Source organism: Delphinapterus leucas, chromosome 13 (assembly GCF_059928025.1).
Source record: "Delphinapterus leucas isolate spDelLeu-1000000601 "Yukka" chromosome 13, BTC_Dleu_Yukka2, whole genome shotgun sequence".
Classification (NCBI taxonomy): Eukaryota; Metazoa; Chordata; class Mammalia; order Artiodactyla; family Monodontidae; genus Delphinapterus; species Delphinapterus leucas.
Genome location: NC_143141.1, coordinates 2,395,564 through 2,414,106, shown reverse-complemented (window position 1 = coordinate 2,414,106; position 18,543 = coordinate 2,395,564). Strand labels below are relative to the sequence as shown.

Below are 18,543 nucleotides of genomic sequence, written 5' to 3'. Positions count from 1 at the left end.
AATCAAATATCGGCCACAGGAATTCACGGGGAGGCACGGATGGCAAAACGGCTTGATCAGGTGGCCGCGTCCTGTTATGCTGTCTCAGCCTCATTCCACCCCGTTACACGCTCTTCCCAAAGTCCGCAGGAGTCCGTGAAACCGCACAAAAGATACAGCACTTGGGCTTCCCTGGTGGCGCAGTGGTTGAGAGTCCGCCTGCCGATGCAGGGGACACGGGTTCGTGCCCCGGTCCGGGAAGATCCCACATGCCGCGGAGCGGCTGGGCCCGTGAGCCGTGGCCGCTGAGCCTGCGCGTCCGGAGCCTGTGCTCCGCAACGGGAGAGGCCACAGCAGTGAGAGGCCCGCGTACCACACACACACAAAAAAAGATACAGCACTTAGGATTTCGCAAAGTGACTTGGAAACAAAGCATCTTGATGGCACGACATAAAATGGGTGGGAGGAGCTATGCTTGAGGAAAACAGCACGCAGCGTCGTTAATCTGTCTTGAATTCTGCGTAAAATATTTCACATTATTATAGTACCTCGAGCCCGCTTCAAAACCCGCAAGCCTCGCTTCGGATACTCCGGCGCCCTGCACCCCTCACCACCCTGTGTCACCTCCACAAACGCTCCTTTAGTCATGGGGACCGACTGTGCACCCGAGTTAAGGTGCAGGGTGTAAATTCATCGAAGTTAGGGTGGAGAACATTAGCAGTGGTTTATGGACAAAGTTACTATCCTCTGGTTCCACTGTAGCTTTCTTATGGCCAAGGGGATCAAAGACCTCCCTTAGTATTACCCTATTCAGGTAAAACCAAGGAAATGTTGGGGCAAGAGGCTGAAACACAGGAAGAGAAGTGGGTTAAGACCACAAACTTGTGGATCGGAGCCTGGCTACAGAAAAATACACAAGAGCCAACTGTGATGCCCTCGTTACAGGAAGTCCATTCTCAGACTGCAGCTGGCGGGTCTGCTGGAGACAGTGGGACATGGCTCTAGAATCCGGCTACTCAAAGCCCAGACCTACCAGGAAACTTGCAACGTCTCGGGTGTGGTCCTCTGGCCACAAACTCGCATCCTTCATCTGGTCCCACATCAGCAATGTGCACGCGAGCGGGTGGTAGGTCCCAGGTGGCCCTGGGGTCTCCGGCCCTTGAGTCTCTCGGTGACCCACAGAGAGTCCCCAGGCCTCCAGCCCTGAGAAACCGCAGCTTCGATTTCCTGTCGTTGGAACACTTGCCAGGAGCCCTGAGCTCCCGTCAAGGGTCCAATTCCCGCGAGGCCACCGCCTGCAGGCACACGGTCACCAGTCCAGCTGAGCCGGCCTCCCAGCTGTCCCCGCCAAGGAGCCAGGCAGGGGAGTGAGGCCACCCCATGACACAGGTGAATACCTGCAAGTGACCCCACGAGGCCTGTGGAACGAAGGGGTCACCCAGCCGGGCCCATCCTGACCCACCCGTCACGTGGGAAGGTAAAGCAGTCCTCGTTTCACCCTTGGAAATGTTGGGCCGGGGGGCGTGTTACACGCCCACTGGGAACTGGGACAGCGTCTTTGCGCTGTTTTCAGTTCATCTATTTTCCCTGTAAAGCCACCTTCTAGGCGCTCTTGTCATCTAACATGAATGTATACTTGTTAAACCCTAAGCCTCACCCCGCTGCCCAGCCATCCCACCTTCTGGCATCCACCTACCAAGGAAGCCCGAGGACGGCGGGTTCGGCTGGATCTTCTCCTTCGTGTTCTCCTGGATGATGTCCCAAAGCTGCCAGATAAACTTGGGGTGGAGAATGTAAAACGGTTGGTTTGGGTTTCTCTGACGGTGCTGAACATACGGAGTGAACAGGTTGTAATCCGGCTTCTTGTACCACTAAGACGAAAAAATAACACAGTCAGAGGACCACGCCATGGGAAGCCGGGCAGCGCCCGCATTGCGGGGTATTTAGAGGCTGAGGGGCCGGGCTGGGAGGGGATGCGGAACCCCTCTTCTGCAGGCATTTCCACACTGGATGAGGGGGTGAGTACAGAGCTGAGGTCTAGCCTGGGGGACTAGTGCCTTATTCTTTAGTAAAATGAGGGAGAAGGGCTAGGGCGGGGTCACTGGACTTTTCTGGAAAGGGCCAGATAGTAAACACATCAGGGTTTTAGGGCCATAGAGTCTCTGCTGCTACTACTGGGCTCTGCTGTGTATTTACTTGGAAAGCAGCCACCGAGGGTACAAGATGAATGGGCGAGGCTGTGTTCCAATAAAACTTTATTTACAAAAACAGGGGCACACCCCCCCCAAAAAAGAAGAAAACAAAAAGAAAAAAAGGAAGAAAAAAAAGAAACAAAAGCAAAAAAACATGGCCGGATGGCCCATGGCCGTAGTTTCAATCCCTGTATTTCAGAAATACGTTTTCCCAATCTAATCCCTAGCGCAGAAAGATGTCAGTAATTGCCTGGGTCTCGGGTCGGGTCTGGGAGACAGATGGGCGGGCACAGGGGGCTCTGCAGCAGCGGAAAGCTTCTGTTCCTTAATTGTGGTGCTGGACACAGGACTGTATACACTTGCCACTACCCATCAAAATGTGCACTTAGGTCGGCTACACAAAAATTACTGTAAGGAAAAAATAAACAATAAGGTTGATTTAAAAAACAAGGCTTCAGAAGTGTCTCAGGTGCCACCGAGAAATGGGATTTGGAGGTGTTGGGGGAGAGGCTCAGCTCATAGGGCTCTGACAGTCCTTTCAAACAGACACCTCGGGCAAAGATGGGCTTGGATGAAGATCCCAAGGCATAGTCCCTGGTTGAATGGGGTCTGTGGCTTTAAAAATTTTGACAAGGACGGGCCAGATCATCTTTAGTGAACTGTGCCCCCAAACCCTGGGGCAGGGAGAGGGAAAGCAGGGGCCAACAGCCACAGCCTCTCATGGGTCCACCAACAGCAAGAAAGCTGTCAGAACTTAAAACCACAGAACCTCAGGCTGGAAGGAAGCTGACAAGTGCAAACACCCACTTGATGCCGGTTCTCAGTAGACGGTGTGTAGGAGAATCAACCAGAGAGCATTCTTGGAAACACACGTGGGGGCCTTCCCTGGTGGTGCAGTGGTGAAGACTCCGTGCTCCCAATGCAGAGGCCCCGGGTTTGATCCCTGGTCGGGGAACTAGAGCCCACATGCATGCCGCAACTAAGAGTTCGCATCCCACAACTAAGGAGCCCACCTGCCACAACAAAGACCCAGTGCAACCAAATGAATAAATATTTAAAAAAAAACAAAAAATCCCACACGTGGAGGCTGGATATGCCCGGATTCCTGGGAAATGGTCTCTGACGGATACTCTGAACAGTGATGCTCCAGATGATGCTGACGTGAACCCCTGGTTGAGCATAGTTATAATCACGCCAGGTATGTGTCCAGCCTCTGTCTTAGGATGCGTGGTGACAGAATGCCCCTTCCAGAGGGACCATCGACTGTGGGAAGCTCTCCTGGATAGTTACCCCCTGGTGGGGTGAGCTCTGTTCCCACATTCGTCTTAGGAAGCTGGCATCCTCTCAGGTCACGGCAGAACGAGTCCACAGACACTGGCACAGCTGACAGCCTCGCTCACGGGGCTAAACTGTAACCGATCTTCCCAGCCCCCTTTCAGAACAAGTGCGCTGGCTCTCCATGCCAGGTTTCACCAAAAGTAGAGAGGCTGTGAATGTATCGATAACTTGCTTATATTTTGATGGCTAGTAATAACCTCGTTTACACCGTATCGTATAAGATTAAAAAGATTTGGAGGCAGAAGCCGAGAGTGGCACACTCAGGAAAAGCCTGTGACACGTTCCATTTCAATAATAAGGATTCACAAAGGTTAGCCTTTCTTGCCAAGAACTTCCCATGTATTTCAAAAGGTCTTGTAACTACTTGAAAGGTGATGTAACCATCTCACAATGGAAAAATTCGGAGTTTAAGCAGCCCAAGCTCTGGTGTCGCTAGGACTTTCTGCACATCTAGACATTGTACATTTGTTTTTGTTTTTTAAATCCTCCAGAAAAACACTTTAGCATCAGAGGGACTTCGCTCAGCAAGGGCGCTACTGCAACCGGGACTCAAACCGTGTGAACATATGTGAATTTAATTCGCACCCACAATTGGTTTCATTCTGCCCGTCAAAGTTTAATCCCTGACTTACTCCCATTATGTATCGGTCAAAGGCGCTGTCTGACCCTCAAGGGTGGGGGCACCAAGGAAATACTCACCAGGTGAAGATTTGCAGAATACGGAGCTGGGTCCCAGGCCACCAAGATGACATCTTTATACAACGAACTGTCAGTGAAGTGATGCCTGGGGTTGGTCAGAATCTGCAAATACGTAGCAGAGTCATTTCAAAACAAGGCTTTGGGCCTTCACAATTACATTTTAAAAAGAGGCAAAAATTTTAAAAAGGAGTTTTGGAGCAAGAAAAAACAAATGTTCCTCAGACTTTCTGGGGGAGGGAGAGAGGCAGGCTTTACACGCTAAGGCACTCAGGAAATATTTAGACAAAGGAGGGCTTTCTTTTTTAAGAAAAGAACCAGGGATTTCCCTGGCGGTCCAGTGGTTACGATTCTGGGCCTTCACTGCCGAGGGCCTGGGTTCAATCCCTGGTCGGGGAATTAAGATCTCGCAAGCCATGCGGCGCCACCAAAAAAAAAAGCAGCCCTGGAGTCATCTAGAGGCACCAGCTCCTGATGCAACTCCTGGCTGAGTAAACCCCCGGCAACGACAGCTGCAGGCCTAGAAGGCCTACCGAGTGCCAAACTCAGGACAAACTGGGCCCAGAGGCCAGGAGACGTGAATCCACCCGGTATGACTGTCCCCGCTCTGGGGCCCTCTCTGGTCCTGAGTGAGTCCTTCAGTCTCACCTGCCAATCAGCTTTTGTCAACTATAGTCTGGGGGAAAAAGGATGCATTTGACTTGCTTCATTTTTAACATGGAATTTTCCCACAGGTTTTAAGATGCCCTCTTCTGCTTCACATTTTAATCTCTCTGAAGTTAGGGAGTATCTCACAAGGGAGCTGTATTTTAATTTGCTGGGGCTTATCTCCTCCTCTCTTAAAAGCTGTCATCAGACACATGAGGAATCTTCAATCAGTGGCGTCTCTGAATTCAGGAAACCGGGGCCTGTTTCTCACCTCTGTAGGCTGTGAGCCCAGAGCCCGACGAAGAAAGCTGATCTTTGGTTCTGCAACAAACTCACCATAAATCGCTCATCAGCCCATTTTTTTTATACCGTTTGAAACTCTAGAAATTGTTGTGGTTTGTTCTGAGGCTAATTTTGCTATGAATTTTGGAAAACATTGAGAACATACAAAAAAGAGATATTTTCCTTTTTAAAATGTTCAATAACAAAGTAAAGTTTCTGAGCTGTTCTTCTGACCCTTGAATTCTGTTCCTTTGCTTTTCTCCCCTCCATCCCCATGATTTACTCCGTTTACCTTTCTTTTCCTCAGTTCACAAAATGCAATATGCTACATATATATATTTGTACCTCTACTCTGATTTTTCCTTTTGATCTTATTTACTCTTTTTTCCTACTCACAGCACACACGAATTCCCATTTCTCTGCACTTTTCCTCACTAATTCTTTATAATTACAAGACTTTTAGAAATAAGCAAGGTCGTGGTCATGGATAACTGGGTGATTTCTCTTCATTCACCCAGTTAAGCTATTTACCTATAAAACAGTCCACCCATCTTACCTGGGAGTTAATGATGCGGACGGTGGTTTTATTTCCAACATCCTTCTCGTAGCCACGTGTAGGAGCAGAGTTAAATCTCAAAACTGCATCGTGGGAATCTGAGGGCACATAAATGACAAACTTACTTCTTTTTTTCCCTCTGCATAAAAATCAGCATAATTTAGGAAAATATCTTAAAGCAAACCTTTCAATACCTGAAGCTAACTAGACCCCAATAAAATTCAGATACCCACACACGCACTGTTTGGCATCCTATTTACTTAGGATGAGATCCTGGCTGGGGGCAAATAAACATAAAAACACATCAATCCATTACAAGTGGCCCTCTGTCCTCTAAGTTATAGTTAGATACTTGGTATGTGTTCACGGTCTTTAAAGACATGCTTTACACAGGAAATTTCGAGACATATGTGTGTATCTAGACTGCTTTGTGGAGTCTAATGTGTTTCCCAGAAAAAGGGCTGAAAGCAGAGTTAATCAGCGATGGGGAATTTCTATGCGATTTCTTCAGCTTCAAAAACCCCATGCACGTTCCTAATTTAACTTGGAGCAAACAACAAAGCCCATCTGTGAGAGAGTGAGAAGTGAGATCACGTATCTCTGATTCGTCAAACACCCAAAGCAGCGGTTCTCACTTTTTGGTCTCCGGACGCCTTTACACTCTTGAAAATTACTGACAACCCAGAGACCTTTTGTTTATCTGGATTACAGATTTCAGAATATATCACATTAGTGAGTAAAATAGAAAACTTGTAAATGTTTATTTATTAATTTATCTGTAAAATACATTTTTATGAGAAATAACATTTCGAAAAATAGTGAGAAGGGCGCTGTTTTAAATGTGTGCAAATCTCTTTAACGCCTGGCTTTTTAGAAGACAGTTGGTTTCATATACCTGTCTCTCTATTCAATCTGCTGCAGTATATTGCTTTAGTTGAAGTATATGAAGACTCAAGATATATTGTTGATATGGGGAGGGGGAAGGGTGAGCTTTGACAGGGCGAGAGAGAGTCATGGACATACACACACTAACAAACGTAGTAAGGTAGATAGCTAGTGGGAAGCAGCCGCATGGCACAGGGATATTAGCTCGGTGCTTTGTGCCAGCCTGGAGGGGTGGGATAGGGAGAGTGGGAGGGAGGGAGACGCAAGAGGGAAGACATATGGGAACATATGTATATGTATAACAGATTCACTTTGTTATAAAGCAGAAACTAACACACCATTGTAAAGCAATTATACCCCAATAAAGATGTTAAAAAAAAAAAAAAAGATATATCGTTGAAAATGGTGGGAGTATTTCAAGAGTCTTTCCAGATGACTAGGAATATTCTCCTCTGACACTTCATCGTAACTCCACAAGAGCTAGTTTCTGAAAGGTTAGTGGCAGTGTGGAATGTGAAACAGTATCAATTTTTGTGCTGTTACATTAAAATCCATTAGTTAATCTTGCTCTTAAAATGGATGATTCATCAAAAAAACAAACAAACAAAAAAACAAACGACCCAGTCAAAAAATGGGCAGAAGATCTAAACAGACATTTCTCTAAAGAAGACATACAGATGGCCAACAGGCACATGAAAAGATGCTCAACAGTTGCTAATGGAGAAATGCAAATCAAAACTACAATGAGGTACCACTCATACTGGCCAGAATGGCCATTATGCAAACGTCTACAAATAGGAACTTCCCTGGTGGTCCAGTGGTTAAGACTCTGTGCTTCCACTGCAGGGGGTGTGGGTTCGATGCCTGGTCAGGGAGCTAAGATCCCGCGTGCTGCACGGTGCGGCACGGCCAAAAGTTAAAAAAAGAAAAGTTTACAAGTAATAAATGCTGAGAGGGTGTGGAGAAAAGGGAGCCCTCCTACACTGTTTGGTGGGAATGTTAAGTCGGCGCAGCCACTGTGGAGGACAGTATGCAGGTTCCTTAAGAAACTAAAACTAGAGTTGCCGTATAATCCAGCAATCCCACTCCTGGCCATTTATTTGGAAAAGACAGAACTCTAATTCAAAAAGACACACGCACCCCAATGTTCACAGCAGCGCTATTCACAACAGCCAAGACATGGAAGTAACCTAACTGTCCATCGACAGATGAATGGATAAAGAAGATGTGGCGCACATATACAATGGAATACCACTCAGCCATAAAAAGAGTGAAACGATGCCATTTGCAGCAACATGGATGGACCTAGAGATTGTCACATTAAGTAAGTCAGAGAAAGACAAATATGTGATATCGCTTATATGTGGAATCTTTAAAAATGATACAAATTAACTTACAAAACAGGAATAGACCCACAGACAGAAAACAAATTTATGGTTACCAAAGGGGGAACGGGTGGGGGAGGGATAAATTAGGAGCTTGGGATGAACATATACACACTACTATATATAAAATAGGTAACCAACAAGGACCTACTGCATAGCACAGGGAACTATATTCAATATCTTGTAATAACCTATAATGGAAAAGCATCTGGAAAATAATATATATATATGTATGTATAACTGATTCACTTTGCTGTACACCTGAAACTAACACAACACTGTAAATCAACTATTGCGTTGGCCAAAAAATTCCGTGAGATGGTATGGAAAAACCCGAACGAACTTTTTGGCCAACCCAATATATTTCAATTAAAAACATAAAGGATGATTCATCCATGTGTATTTTGTAACACGGTGCAGCGTTCACTTGGAAGCTATCTGTTCAATAAGTAATGCAGATCTTTCAAATACTGAAGCATTTCATTATAAAGTATCAAATATCATTAATGTCACCACGGATCTCATCACTTTTTAAGTTTGGGAAGCCTCCAAGCTCAGGGTTGAAAGCTTTAATTTTATCACTGGCAACAAACACTGTCAGTTATTTTCCTAAAAGTCAAGGCTTACTTACTTTTTGAGAAAATACCTGCCAAATGTCCAAGTCTAAATTAAGTACGTCCATCAGTCATCTGTTGCAAGTCTAGTTGTGTTTTGTGACAAAAGTGGCTAGTACCGCTCACAGCTCAATCACATCGGTGCCCTTCCGTCGGGGGTTGGTTGGCAGAAATGCTTTCATGTTATTTCCCATTTGGTCTTAAAAACACATGTACTTCAAAGACTGAACTCTAATCAAACTAACCATTTTTACTGCTTCATTAAGGACATCCATACGTGGAGCTGGCATGCTTTGCTTTCACTGCTAAGCTTGGCAGGAAAACATCCCGTGAGGACTAGTATAGTGGGTACCACTGCCTCGATCTGTGCTAAGGAGCAGTTTTATCCACTACTGCTCCTGCATCATCCGTTCCGATGTCAACAGTTAAAAAGACCTCCGAGTACTATGATGAAAATTGTTGTCACCTTCTGAGCCCCTGAAAGGATCATGGGGGCTCCAAGTGCAAGGCCAGACACTATGTGACCTGCTCACCTGGGGCAACTCTCCCATAGGCAGGGAGTGAGGGGGGGCCCAGACAGTGGGGTGGCCTCCAGGCACTCAGAGGTAACCAGGATGGCACCAGGGCAGGAAGCAGGATGCTGGCACTCCTGGACCAGGGCTCCCACTGATCCACGCCACCCTTAGTACAGCCTTCGTCTAGAGGTAAGGTGAACAAACTGAGGTTGCCAAGTAGTGGGTGCATTTCTAATTGATTACGCAGAAATTCCTAACGAATCGTATCACCCCGGACAATGTCCCAGCCTTTAAAAGCTGGTGTTCTACACTGAGGTGTGTTTTAAGCCTTAGAACAACTTGACAAAGGACAGGGCGCAGAAAGGTAATCTAGGTTCACTCCTTTGGAAGTCATATGAGGCTGAAGAGTTAAAAGGTCAGTTTCATGGAGGACACAGAGAGGCAGGTAGGGACGGGGCTGCCGTGGATGAGACTGAACTTCCCCCAGCTGGCCGGGAGAAGGATGGACCAGGATGGGAGGGGGCGTGTGGGGACGATGAGCTGAAAGAGCCCGTCACGTGGACACATTCGTAAATGCGCACCTGGGTGTGCTTCTCCCAGATAACCACCTGCAAAACTAAGCTGTCCGTTCACATTTAGAGAGGGAGGAATGATCACACAGCCAGCACAGGGGAAGAAAGCAAAGCGTCATTTTTGGAGACGGCATCTCCACGCTAGAGCCATTTCACGTTGACCTTGAGAGCAGAGCCAGGCTAAGAGCATCATTGAGGAAAGATGAAAACCCTGCAAGGAGCAGCCAGCCAGAAGGCATAGCATCACGAAATCCCTGCCCAGCCCTGGGCACTGCATCCCCACCGCTCCCTTCCCTTCCCGAGCTCAGGAATCTGCAAGGGCAGCCAGCGCCTTGTCTTTGGGGAACGGGGAATGGCCTGCCCAAGAGATGATTCTCCTCTCCCCCAAACCCACCGCCCTCGTCTGTCTCACCTCACTGGGGCTCCTGCAACGTGCTTACTCCAATCTAGGCTCTGGAGCAATCCTTCCAAAATGAAACACCGACCCATCACTCCTCTGCTTCAAAGATTTCAGTACCTCTGCACCGCGAGGCCAAGGGGCCAGAGCTGGAGTTTCGGGGACCCAGACTGGAGTTCAAATCCGGCTCTACCCTCTGTGTCTCTGGGTACCTTGGTTTCCTTACCCATAGAACAGGAATAATCGTGTCTGTCACTTGGCATCACAAGGCTTGTTCACAGATAAAAGCACTGAGGTGAGAACTTCCCTGCAGTAAACACCCTCTAAGTGCTGTCTATTATTACAATCATTGTGAGAAGTCTAATTTCTGGGGAATGACATCCAAGAGCATGAAGTGGCTGACCTCCTGCCCACCCGTCCAACTTACCTGTCTGCTCTCTACCCCCAGCCCATAGTGGTCCCCAGCCCTTATCACCCCCACACCGTGCTGTTTCTCATCCAACTGCTCTGCTGGCCTTTGGCCGGGATTCCCCTCCTCAGACGTCTGCCCTCGCGGTGGGGCGGGATTCCGCGGTCATGTCTTCCCTGTCTGTCTGTGCATCTTTCTGTCCTTCTAACCGTGATATTGGAATTGTCTGTTTACAGTCTGTCTTTCCCACTAGCAAGCAGAGGATCTGAGGGTTAGGGATGGGCCTCATCCATCTTTCTGTCACTAGTGGCGAGCACAGTATCTGGTGGAGAGTTGGGGACCCGTGCTTGTTGAATGACTATATGACCTGCTTTCTTGCTTTTTTAAGGTAACAGGACGCCAAATCCCAAGCTCGCTACGGGAAGACGCCCCCTCCCTACACAGCCTCCTCCCTACCCTCCCATTTCCCACACACTTCCCAGAATCCTAGTTTCAAGTAACAGATCCTGACCTCCCATTCAAGGTGACAGCTGTAAGTTCAGAGTACTTTTCTCATCTGCAGTGTGTTTCCACGGGATTGCTGCTACTGATCTCACTACCAAATTATTATTATTTACAGGAATGGCTGAAAAAAGATCACCTCACCACTCTAGAAAAGAATGTTCCATGTTTCCAAGACAGTTCAGTTTGCTTTTCAATAACATATTCAAAGTGGAGGTGTTTAAACAATTACAAGGTATGACTCAGTCTAACAGAGCTGGGAAACAGGACGGCACTGCCCAGGCAGCAGCCAGCAGAGCCACTTGCAACCCTGGCGCCTCCCTGGTCCCCTGGCAGGAGGGGGGGGGCAGGGGCTGAGCCCTCAGGCAGGGAGGGTAGGGGGGGCAGACAGGGGGCCACCCGCAGGAACTTTTCTAGCTCTGCCCTCAGTTTTTCATAAAACCACGACCTCGTGCAAGACTTCTAATCTTCACTTAGCCGATTCACACAAGTAGATGCTTAGGGATGAAGACAGATTTAGCTAAATAGCACAGCATGCCCGCTTCCAAGTTTCCTGAAGGACTCTGCTGTGTGAATTTGTTCTCACTAGGAGAGGTGTTAACAACTGTGTGTTGATAAGCCTCTGTATGTTCAGGAGAGTCGGAAGGAGAAATGTCAGCACGTGGCAGGCACAAGGGCTGATGCTGAGAGATGCCAGCTTATAAAAAAGCGAGACTTCTTGTCTTTACGAGTTGAACTGTGTTACGTTACATACTCTTAAAAAGGTAGCGATGGCTATAAAATTGGACTCAAAGGAACTGAGGCAAAACAATAGAGAATTTAAAAAATTTTCTGAGTGTGTTTGTTCGTCAGTTACCTTTCTACGATTCTAATCATGAACCTTTGTATAAGTGCAGACGCTATCAATTAAATGCGGATACTAGAAACTAACAGAGATATAACTGACGTGTCATGTTCCCCAGAAATGGGGAACTCCCAGTCTCTTTCACACTCTCTTCCAAATTCTGAATAGAGGAGTTTACGAGACTCCGGTCAGGGATATTTACACCAGAATAAAGAGCAAGGGAATTCTCCCAGGCAGGTGAGCGCAAGGCAAATGTGCAGCTATGATGCAGTGGGGCTTCAAACAAAGCAAAAAAAAAAAAAAAAAAAAATCCAAAAGCAAGTCACCACCTGCTTTAAAGCTGCTTAAATTCCTTCTGCCATGATTAACCATGGTCTTCGAAAACCAGGGAGAAGTGTGGCTTTACTTGGCCCTGGGGGGCCTCTGAACCAATGCTCCTTCCTAATTGGTAGCAGCCGCTCGACTCGGCTTGGCTGCAAGCTTATGTGACACACAGACAGCGTGATTACGAGTCTACTTAATGTCAGCTCGGGGACACTGACACCCCAGGCTGCAAGTCCAGACCTGGGCCTTGTTTTTTCAACTTTCATTCCCAAGAGCCAGTGGGAGGAGGTCTGGGCTGTGCAACCTCATGATAAGGGTGTCGCCCTACCTCAAGACGGCTCTGGAGTGTCAGCTACTCCTCGAGGACACGGAACAATGAGTGGGCCCCAGAAACAACGATTCCTTTCTGTCAAGTGGCAGTGCCCCCTGAAGGTCACGTCCAGGTCAGCGACGAGCTAACACCATGCACCTGCGAGAACGGCGCTGTTTTACGTCTGGACTCAAGGCAGATACTGTGTCTGATCCGCACTTGTTTTCTTGGTACCTAGTGTACGGTAGCCAGCACGGGGTAGAGGCTACGTGCGTGTTTGCTAAATGAGCCTGAGGGGTCACGGGGGCAGCACCAGGGTGGGCTGGGCACTCAGGGGACTCAGGGGCATTAGACTAGACCGCAGGTTCCTGGGGAAGCAGGGCTTCTGCCTCCAGATGCAGGGGCCCTCCCGAGCTGCCAGCCCCGCAGATGTGGGGCTTCAGGCAGCAACATCAACTCATCTGCGTCTCCAGCCAGCCTACCTTCCTGCCCTGCAGACTTCAGATCCGCCAGCCGCTAGGACGGCAGGGGCAAGGCCTTAAAATAAATCTTTCTCTCTACACGTATCCCACCGGTCTGTTTCCCTGGAGGGGCCAGACTAACAGGGGTGTTCTCCAGGGCTCAGGAATGGATTTGAAGACAGTACAGAAGGGAAGATGGAAGCCCAGGCTGCAGCTGGGGCCCAGAGGCTGGGTGTGTGCCAACCTTGGAGGTGACGGTGCCCACCGGATCAATGCTCTCACCAGCTGTCGGGCTCTCCGCAGAGCCCAGGGACAGGGATTTAGTCCTTGAACGAGTGACAATTATCATCCTGCAAACTCCTGTTTGGAGCTGCCCCCTAAGGCTCGTCGCCCGGTGGGGTTTCCCCTGCTGTCCTTCCTGCTCCTGCCACATTAAGGGGTCATCAGGGGTGCAGGCTCGGCTGGGAGCTGTCAGTGCACAACGTGGGCTCTGCAGGAGGTGGGTCCTGAGACCGGGCCGGTGAGAGGGCCACGGGCTTCCCTTTCCCGGGCCCCCAGCTCCCCGGAGGATGCCTGTCTCTGCTCTGAGTCTCCGCAAAGGAGACCTCTGCTGGGATTCCACCCGCCGGGGGTCATTCAGTCCCAGGGAAGGAAGAAGACCTAAGACTTTCCGGAAACACAGTGCAGGAGCGGCCACCCTGGGGGCGGGGGGCCGCGGGGACCCACCTATCTCTTCGCCCAGGGACGAGTTGAGGATGGCACCGGCCGACGTGACCACGGCGCAGGTCCGGAGCCCGTGCGGGAGCAGCCGGCCGAGCGGCACGGCGGGGACCAGCGCGCGCCAGCCGAGCGCCGAGAAGGGCGGCTCGCTGCCGTCCAGGGTGCGCACCCGCACGCGGCCCCGCAGGGCGCACAGCAGCTCCGCGCGGCTCCGCCCGGCCGCCCGGCGCCCCCGGAAGTTCACGCCGTGCTTGTTGGCGCGCAGGTAGGCGCCCATGGCCTTCTGCAGGCGCGGGTGCAGCATCCGCACCGACGCGTCGCCCTTCCAGAGCCGGCGCAGGAGCGCCCGGGACGTGGACGAGTACAGTCGCTGCCCGTCCTCGCCCACCCCGGGCGCCGCGCTCCGGCTCTGCCTCCGGGCCCCTCGCTTCGCCCACCGCCCCCGGGCGCGGCGCGCAGACAGAGCCCCCTCCGGGCCCCCCGACGTGCCCGGAGCGGCGTCCTCCGGCGGCAAAGCGCTTTGCGATGTTCTCCCCGTCTGGGGCGGAAGGAAGTCGTCTTCGTTTTCAAAGCCGTCTGGGGCCCACGCCCGCAGGTCGCCCGGCCCCGCGTGCAGGAGGCCATACGGGTGTCTGCGGGGCAGCCCCCTGCGAGCGTCCGCGCCCTCGGGCAGGCCCTCCGAGGCGCCCATGATGGCCCGCTGCCTTCCCTGCGCGGGCAGCAGCCTCCTGGTCTCCAGGAAGGAGAAGGAGCTGGGCGCGGGCTGGGCAGGGTTGTTGTCGGTGAAGTACAGGAAGATCGCCAGAAAGAGGAGACCCCAAGCGAATATCCCGCAGAGCATTCCTTGTCTCCATTGCTTCAAGTGTGGTTTCATGGCAGGTCTGCGGGGTCAGCACCTGGCGTCCCGAGGCGGCGGGAGGCGGGATGGACCTGAAAAACAGCCGGGTGTCACGGTGAGGCGCGCGGGACAGCGCTGGGGACAGTCTCTTTAGAGGGTCTCGGGACGGTTAGAAGGGGCATCAGAATCCAGGGTCATCCGGAGCTTCGGCCACATTCGGGGGTCACACGCCCCCCACCCTCATATCTGCAAGACAAGGGGTCCCACTGAGGCAGGACGTAGATGCCCCCCCCCAAGGTAAGCAAGTGGAGATTTGTCCCCTGGGGCCCGATACTCCCGGACGAGAATAGCAGGACAATCAAGACAGGAGGCTGGGCCCTGCCCAGAGAGAAGGGAAGAGACCACAGATTCCTCATTCTCGAAGTCAGGAGACCTCCCCGATTAGAAAGCTCCTTGGAGGTCAAAAAGGGAGTGATGTCAAGTCTACCCATAGGCCTCTCCACTAGAATCCATCTCGGCTAAGAGACGCACACACACACGGGGAGGACCCTGAGATAAACCAAATACGGACTCAGAACCAGGCAAAGCAAGATGACTGGCCAAAGGAAAGCCGGAAGAAATGCCCCATGTAAGTGATTCAAACCGCCACGAGGGCACGACTCTCTCTCTGAGTCCGCCCGTGTGTCTATCCACGCGTACTTTACCCTTTTCCTCCTAATAAACACTCTACTTGTTTCACTACTTTCTGTCTTTGTGGGAATTCTTTTCTGCAAAGCCGAAGCGCCAGGGCCTTGTCACTGACCACGGGGTCTTGTGGCTTGGATTCCATGCTCTCACTGCCACAGCCCGACCTCGATCTCTGGCTGGGAACCGAAACCCTGCTTCAAGCCGCTGCCGGCCGAGGCCAGCCGAGATCACCGCCACCTCAGCTGAGGGTCTTGGGAGAGGGGAGATGCGGTGCGTGTACCTTGGTAAACCTCCAGAGGCACCTCAGTGATGTGTCTACCTCCCCACCGAGGGCTGCTTAACCCGGGCCCATCCCAGCAAGGTCCCGTCCTGCAGCTGGGTTACAGATTCCAGTTTGGTGAAGCAGGCAGGAGGGCTCAGCAGAGTCCGCCCTCTCGCACCTCTCATCAGGCCACCACAGGCTCACAGCTCAGATACCGTACAGCAGCACGGTGGGCTCTGCGTTTCACGGGAAACTTCCAGAAGGGCCCCAGTAAGCGATGACCCAGGGACTGAGGCTGTAGGGGAAGGTGATGTCGAGGTGTCTGTGAACCTCAAAGCAGCCCCCGGATAATCGCCCTCACCGTGAGCCTCTGATGGAATAAAAGGAACAGATGTCAAAATTCTAAACGAGGGAGGAGATGAGAGAGCTAGGCGAGCCTCCAGCTGGGAAAGGGTGAGGAAGGAGGCTGAGATGAAAGGACAAGATACAGAGTCAGAGAGAAGGACCCTCTTCTCCACTCAGTGGCGCAGCCCACGATGATCGCCTTTTTGTTACTCAGGTAGCAAGCACAGTGCTTGGCGCTAAAGGAAACGACAAAATATCAATAAGAAACGCACCTAATGCGGCTGAGAGCAGATCACGGAGTCGTCATAGTTGCACTTGCTCTTTCCCCCGTCCCTATATGAGCCAGTCTTCACAGGGGGCCTCTCCTATCAGTATGGAGGGTCCTCAAGAAACTAAAAATAGAGTTGCCATATGATTCCGCAATTCCACTCCTGGGCGTGTATCAGGAAAAACTCTAATTTGAAAAGATCCATGCACCCTTATGTTCACAGCAGCACTATTCCCAACAGCCAAGACACGGAAACAACCTCAGTGTCCATCAACAGATGACTGGTTAAAGAAGATGTGGTACATATATATAGTGGAATATCACTCAGCCATCAAAAAGAACGAAATAATGCCATTTGCAGCAACATGGATGGACCTAGAGATTGTCATACTAAGTGAAGAAGTCAGAAAGAGAAAGACAAATACCATATGATATCACTTATATGTGGGATCTAAAATATGACACAAATGAACTTATCTATGAAACGGAAACAGACTTGCAGGCATAGAGAATAGATTTGCGGTTGTCAAGGCGGTACGGGGAGGGAAGGACTAGGAGTCTGGGGTGATTAGATGCAAACTATTATATATTGATCTACATATATAGTAGTGCAAGCAAAGCCTTGGAAAAGGACAAACATAAGGAATACTAAGTGAGCTGCAGGAGCTTTAAGCTGGACAGCCCAGAGCCCAGCACAGGCCGGCCCTGAATAAGTACTGGTTGAAAGAATGATGTGTGTGTGTGTGTGTGTGTGTGTGTGTGTGTGTGTGTGCGCGTTGAGGGTGGGAGCTGTGTGTCTGCAGGTGTGCACAGCTGTGTGTTGGTGATGGTGTTGGAAGAAGTGGGGAGACAATTTGGGGGGAAACCAGGCTGGGAAGCTGCCCCTTCCAGCCTTGGGGGTGGGGATGGGGGCCTACTGGCAAGTCGGGGCCACGTGCTGTGTGAGGTGCTGGTGGCAGGGGCTTTCAGGGAAGTGGGGGGCAGGGAGGAAGGAGGGAGGAAGTGGGGTAAGGGGGGCCTCAGCAGCAAGCAGACACTCCGGAAGCCCGTCTGATGGGAGGGGCTCGCAGAGGGGACTCCTCCCCCACCTCCAGGCCTCCAGGAAAACCAGGAGGCAGGTGAGGACAAGACCGTAATGCAAGGGCAGGGATTTTACTCACATAAGAACTGAAATCAAAGTGGGTGATCCCTAGGTCATTGTAGTCACCTGGGGACGCTATACACCGTCTCTGGTGGAGAAGAAGATGTGCGAAAGTGAGAAGCCCACGTGCCTGTTACAGACGGACACGGGTCCTTTGCCCTCTTCCCATGGAGAGGTGAGTCTGTGTCTCCCCGCCTTGAGCAGGGGAGGGGCTCTGACCAGGTACCAGGCCCAGGTCCAGCAGCTTCCACGTCCTGCCTTTAAAACGCTCACGATGGGGGAGGTAGCCACCAGCAAAGACAGACGTCTCTCTCACCCGAGTCCACCATGCAGTGAGGAAGCCCGAGCTAGCTGCGTGGGAAAGGCCACGTGGACCGAGAGATGCCCAGCCAAGCCCGGGCTGCCCAGCTGCCCCAGCCTCTCACTGCCTTGGAGTCCAGCCCAGTGGAGCTTTCAGCTGACTTCAGCCCTGGCCAGCCTCTGGCTGCAGCCACACGGCAGACCCCAAGTGAGAACCCAGCGGAGCCCAGTTAACCCACAGGACCAGGAGTGATCGTGACAGGTCGCTGTTCTGAGCCACTAAGTCTGAGCTGATTTGCTGCATCAGAAACGATGACTGGAGCAATGCCAGATGAGAGGAACCCAGAATGCATCCAACAGCCCAGCCTCTCCGAGGGGTTATGTGAAAGCAACATTCAGAGACCTGTTTCAGTTGTGGCTACTTAACAAGTGTTTGCTTTACCCCGTAGTCACGTGAAAGCAAGCCTGTAGATTTCCCTCGCAGTCATACATCAAACCCATATACAGAACGTGGTCTCACGAAGCCAGAAACAATGATGCCAAAAAAAGAACATACAAGGAATAATGCCAGGGACTTCCCTGGTGGCGCAGTGGTTAAGATTCCACCTGCCAATGCAGGGGACACGGGTTCGAGCCCTGGTCAGGCAAGATCCCACATGCCGCGGAGCAACTAAGCCCGTGAGCCACAACTACTGAGCCTGCGCTCTAGGGCCCGCGAGTCACAACTACTGAAGCCTGCGCGCCACAGCTACTGAAGCCAGCATGCCTGGAGCCCGTGCTCCACAACAAGAGAAGCCACCGCAATGAGAAGCCCACGCACCGCAATGAAGAGTAGCCCCTGCTTGCTGCAACTAGAGAAAAGCCCACGCGCAGCAACAAAAACCCAATGCAGCCAAAAATAAAATAAATAAATAGATAGATAGATAAATAAATAAATAAAAAAGAAAGAAAGAATGCCAGCAGTTTACTTGCTCCGTGCCAGACCCTGTGCTCACTTAATACTTTTTTTGGATTATCTCATTTGGTCTTCCCAGCACCTAGTAAGGTAGGAAATACTGCGATGTCCATTTTATA

General features: G+C 50.8%; 1 protein-coding gene across 1 annotated transcript in view; it reads right to left on the bottom strand.

Annotated features, from left to right (window-relative positions):
* The window catches only part of ST6GAL2 (ST6 beta-galactoside alpha-2,6-sialyltransferase 2), a 28,524-nt gene extending 13,854 nt beyond the window's left edge, over nt 1–14,670 (bottom strand). The window contains exons 1-4 of the mRNA XM_022599145.3: nt 13,635–14,670; nt 5,692–5,789; nt 4,209–4,310; nt 1,676–1,850 (exon numbers count right to left, since the gene is read on the bottom strand). Coding sequence (XP_022454853.1) covers nt 1,676–1,850; nt 4,209–4,310; nt 5,692–5,789; nt 13,635–14,502 — 1,243 coding nt within the window. The 5' untranslated portion in view covers nt 14,503–14,670. The remainder of the gene's footprint in view (nt 1–1,675; nt 1,851–4,208; nt 4,311–5,691; nt 5,790–13,634) is intronic.
* Nucleotides 14,671–18,543: the final 3,873 nt, after the last annotated feature.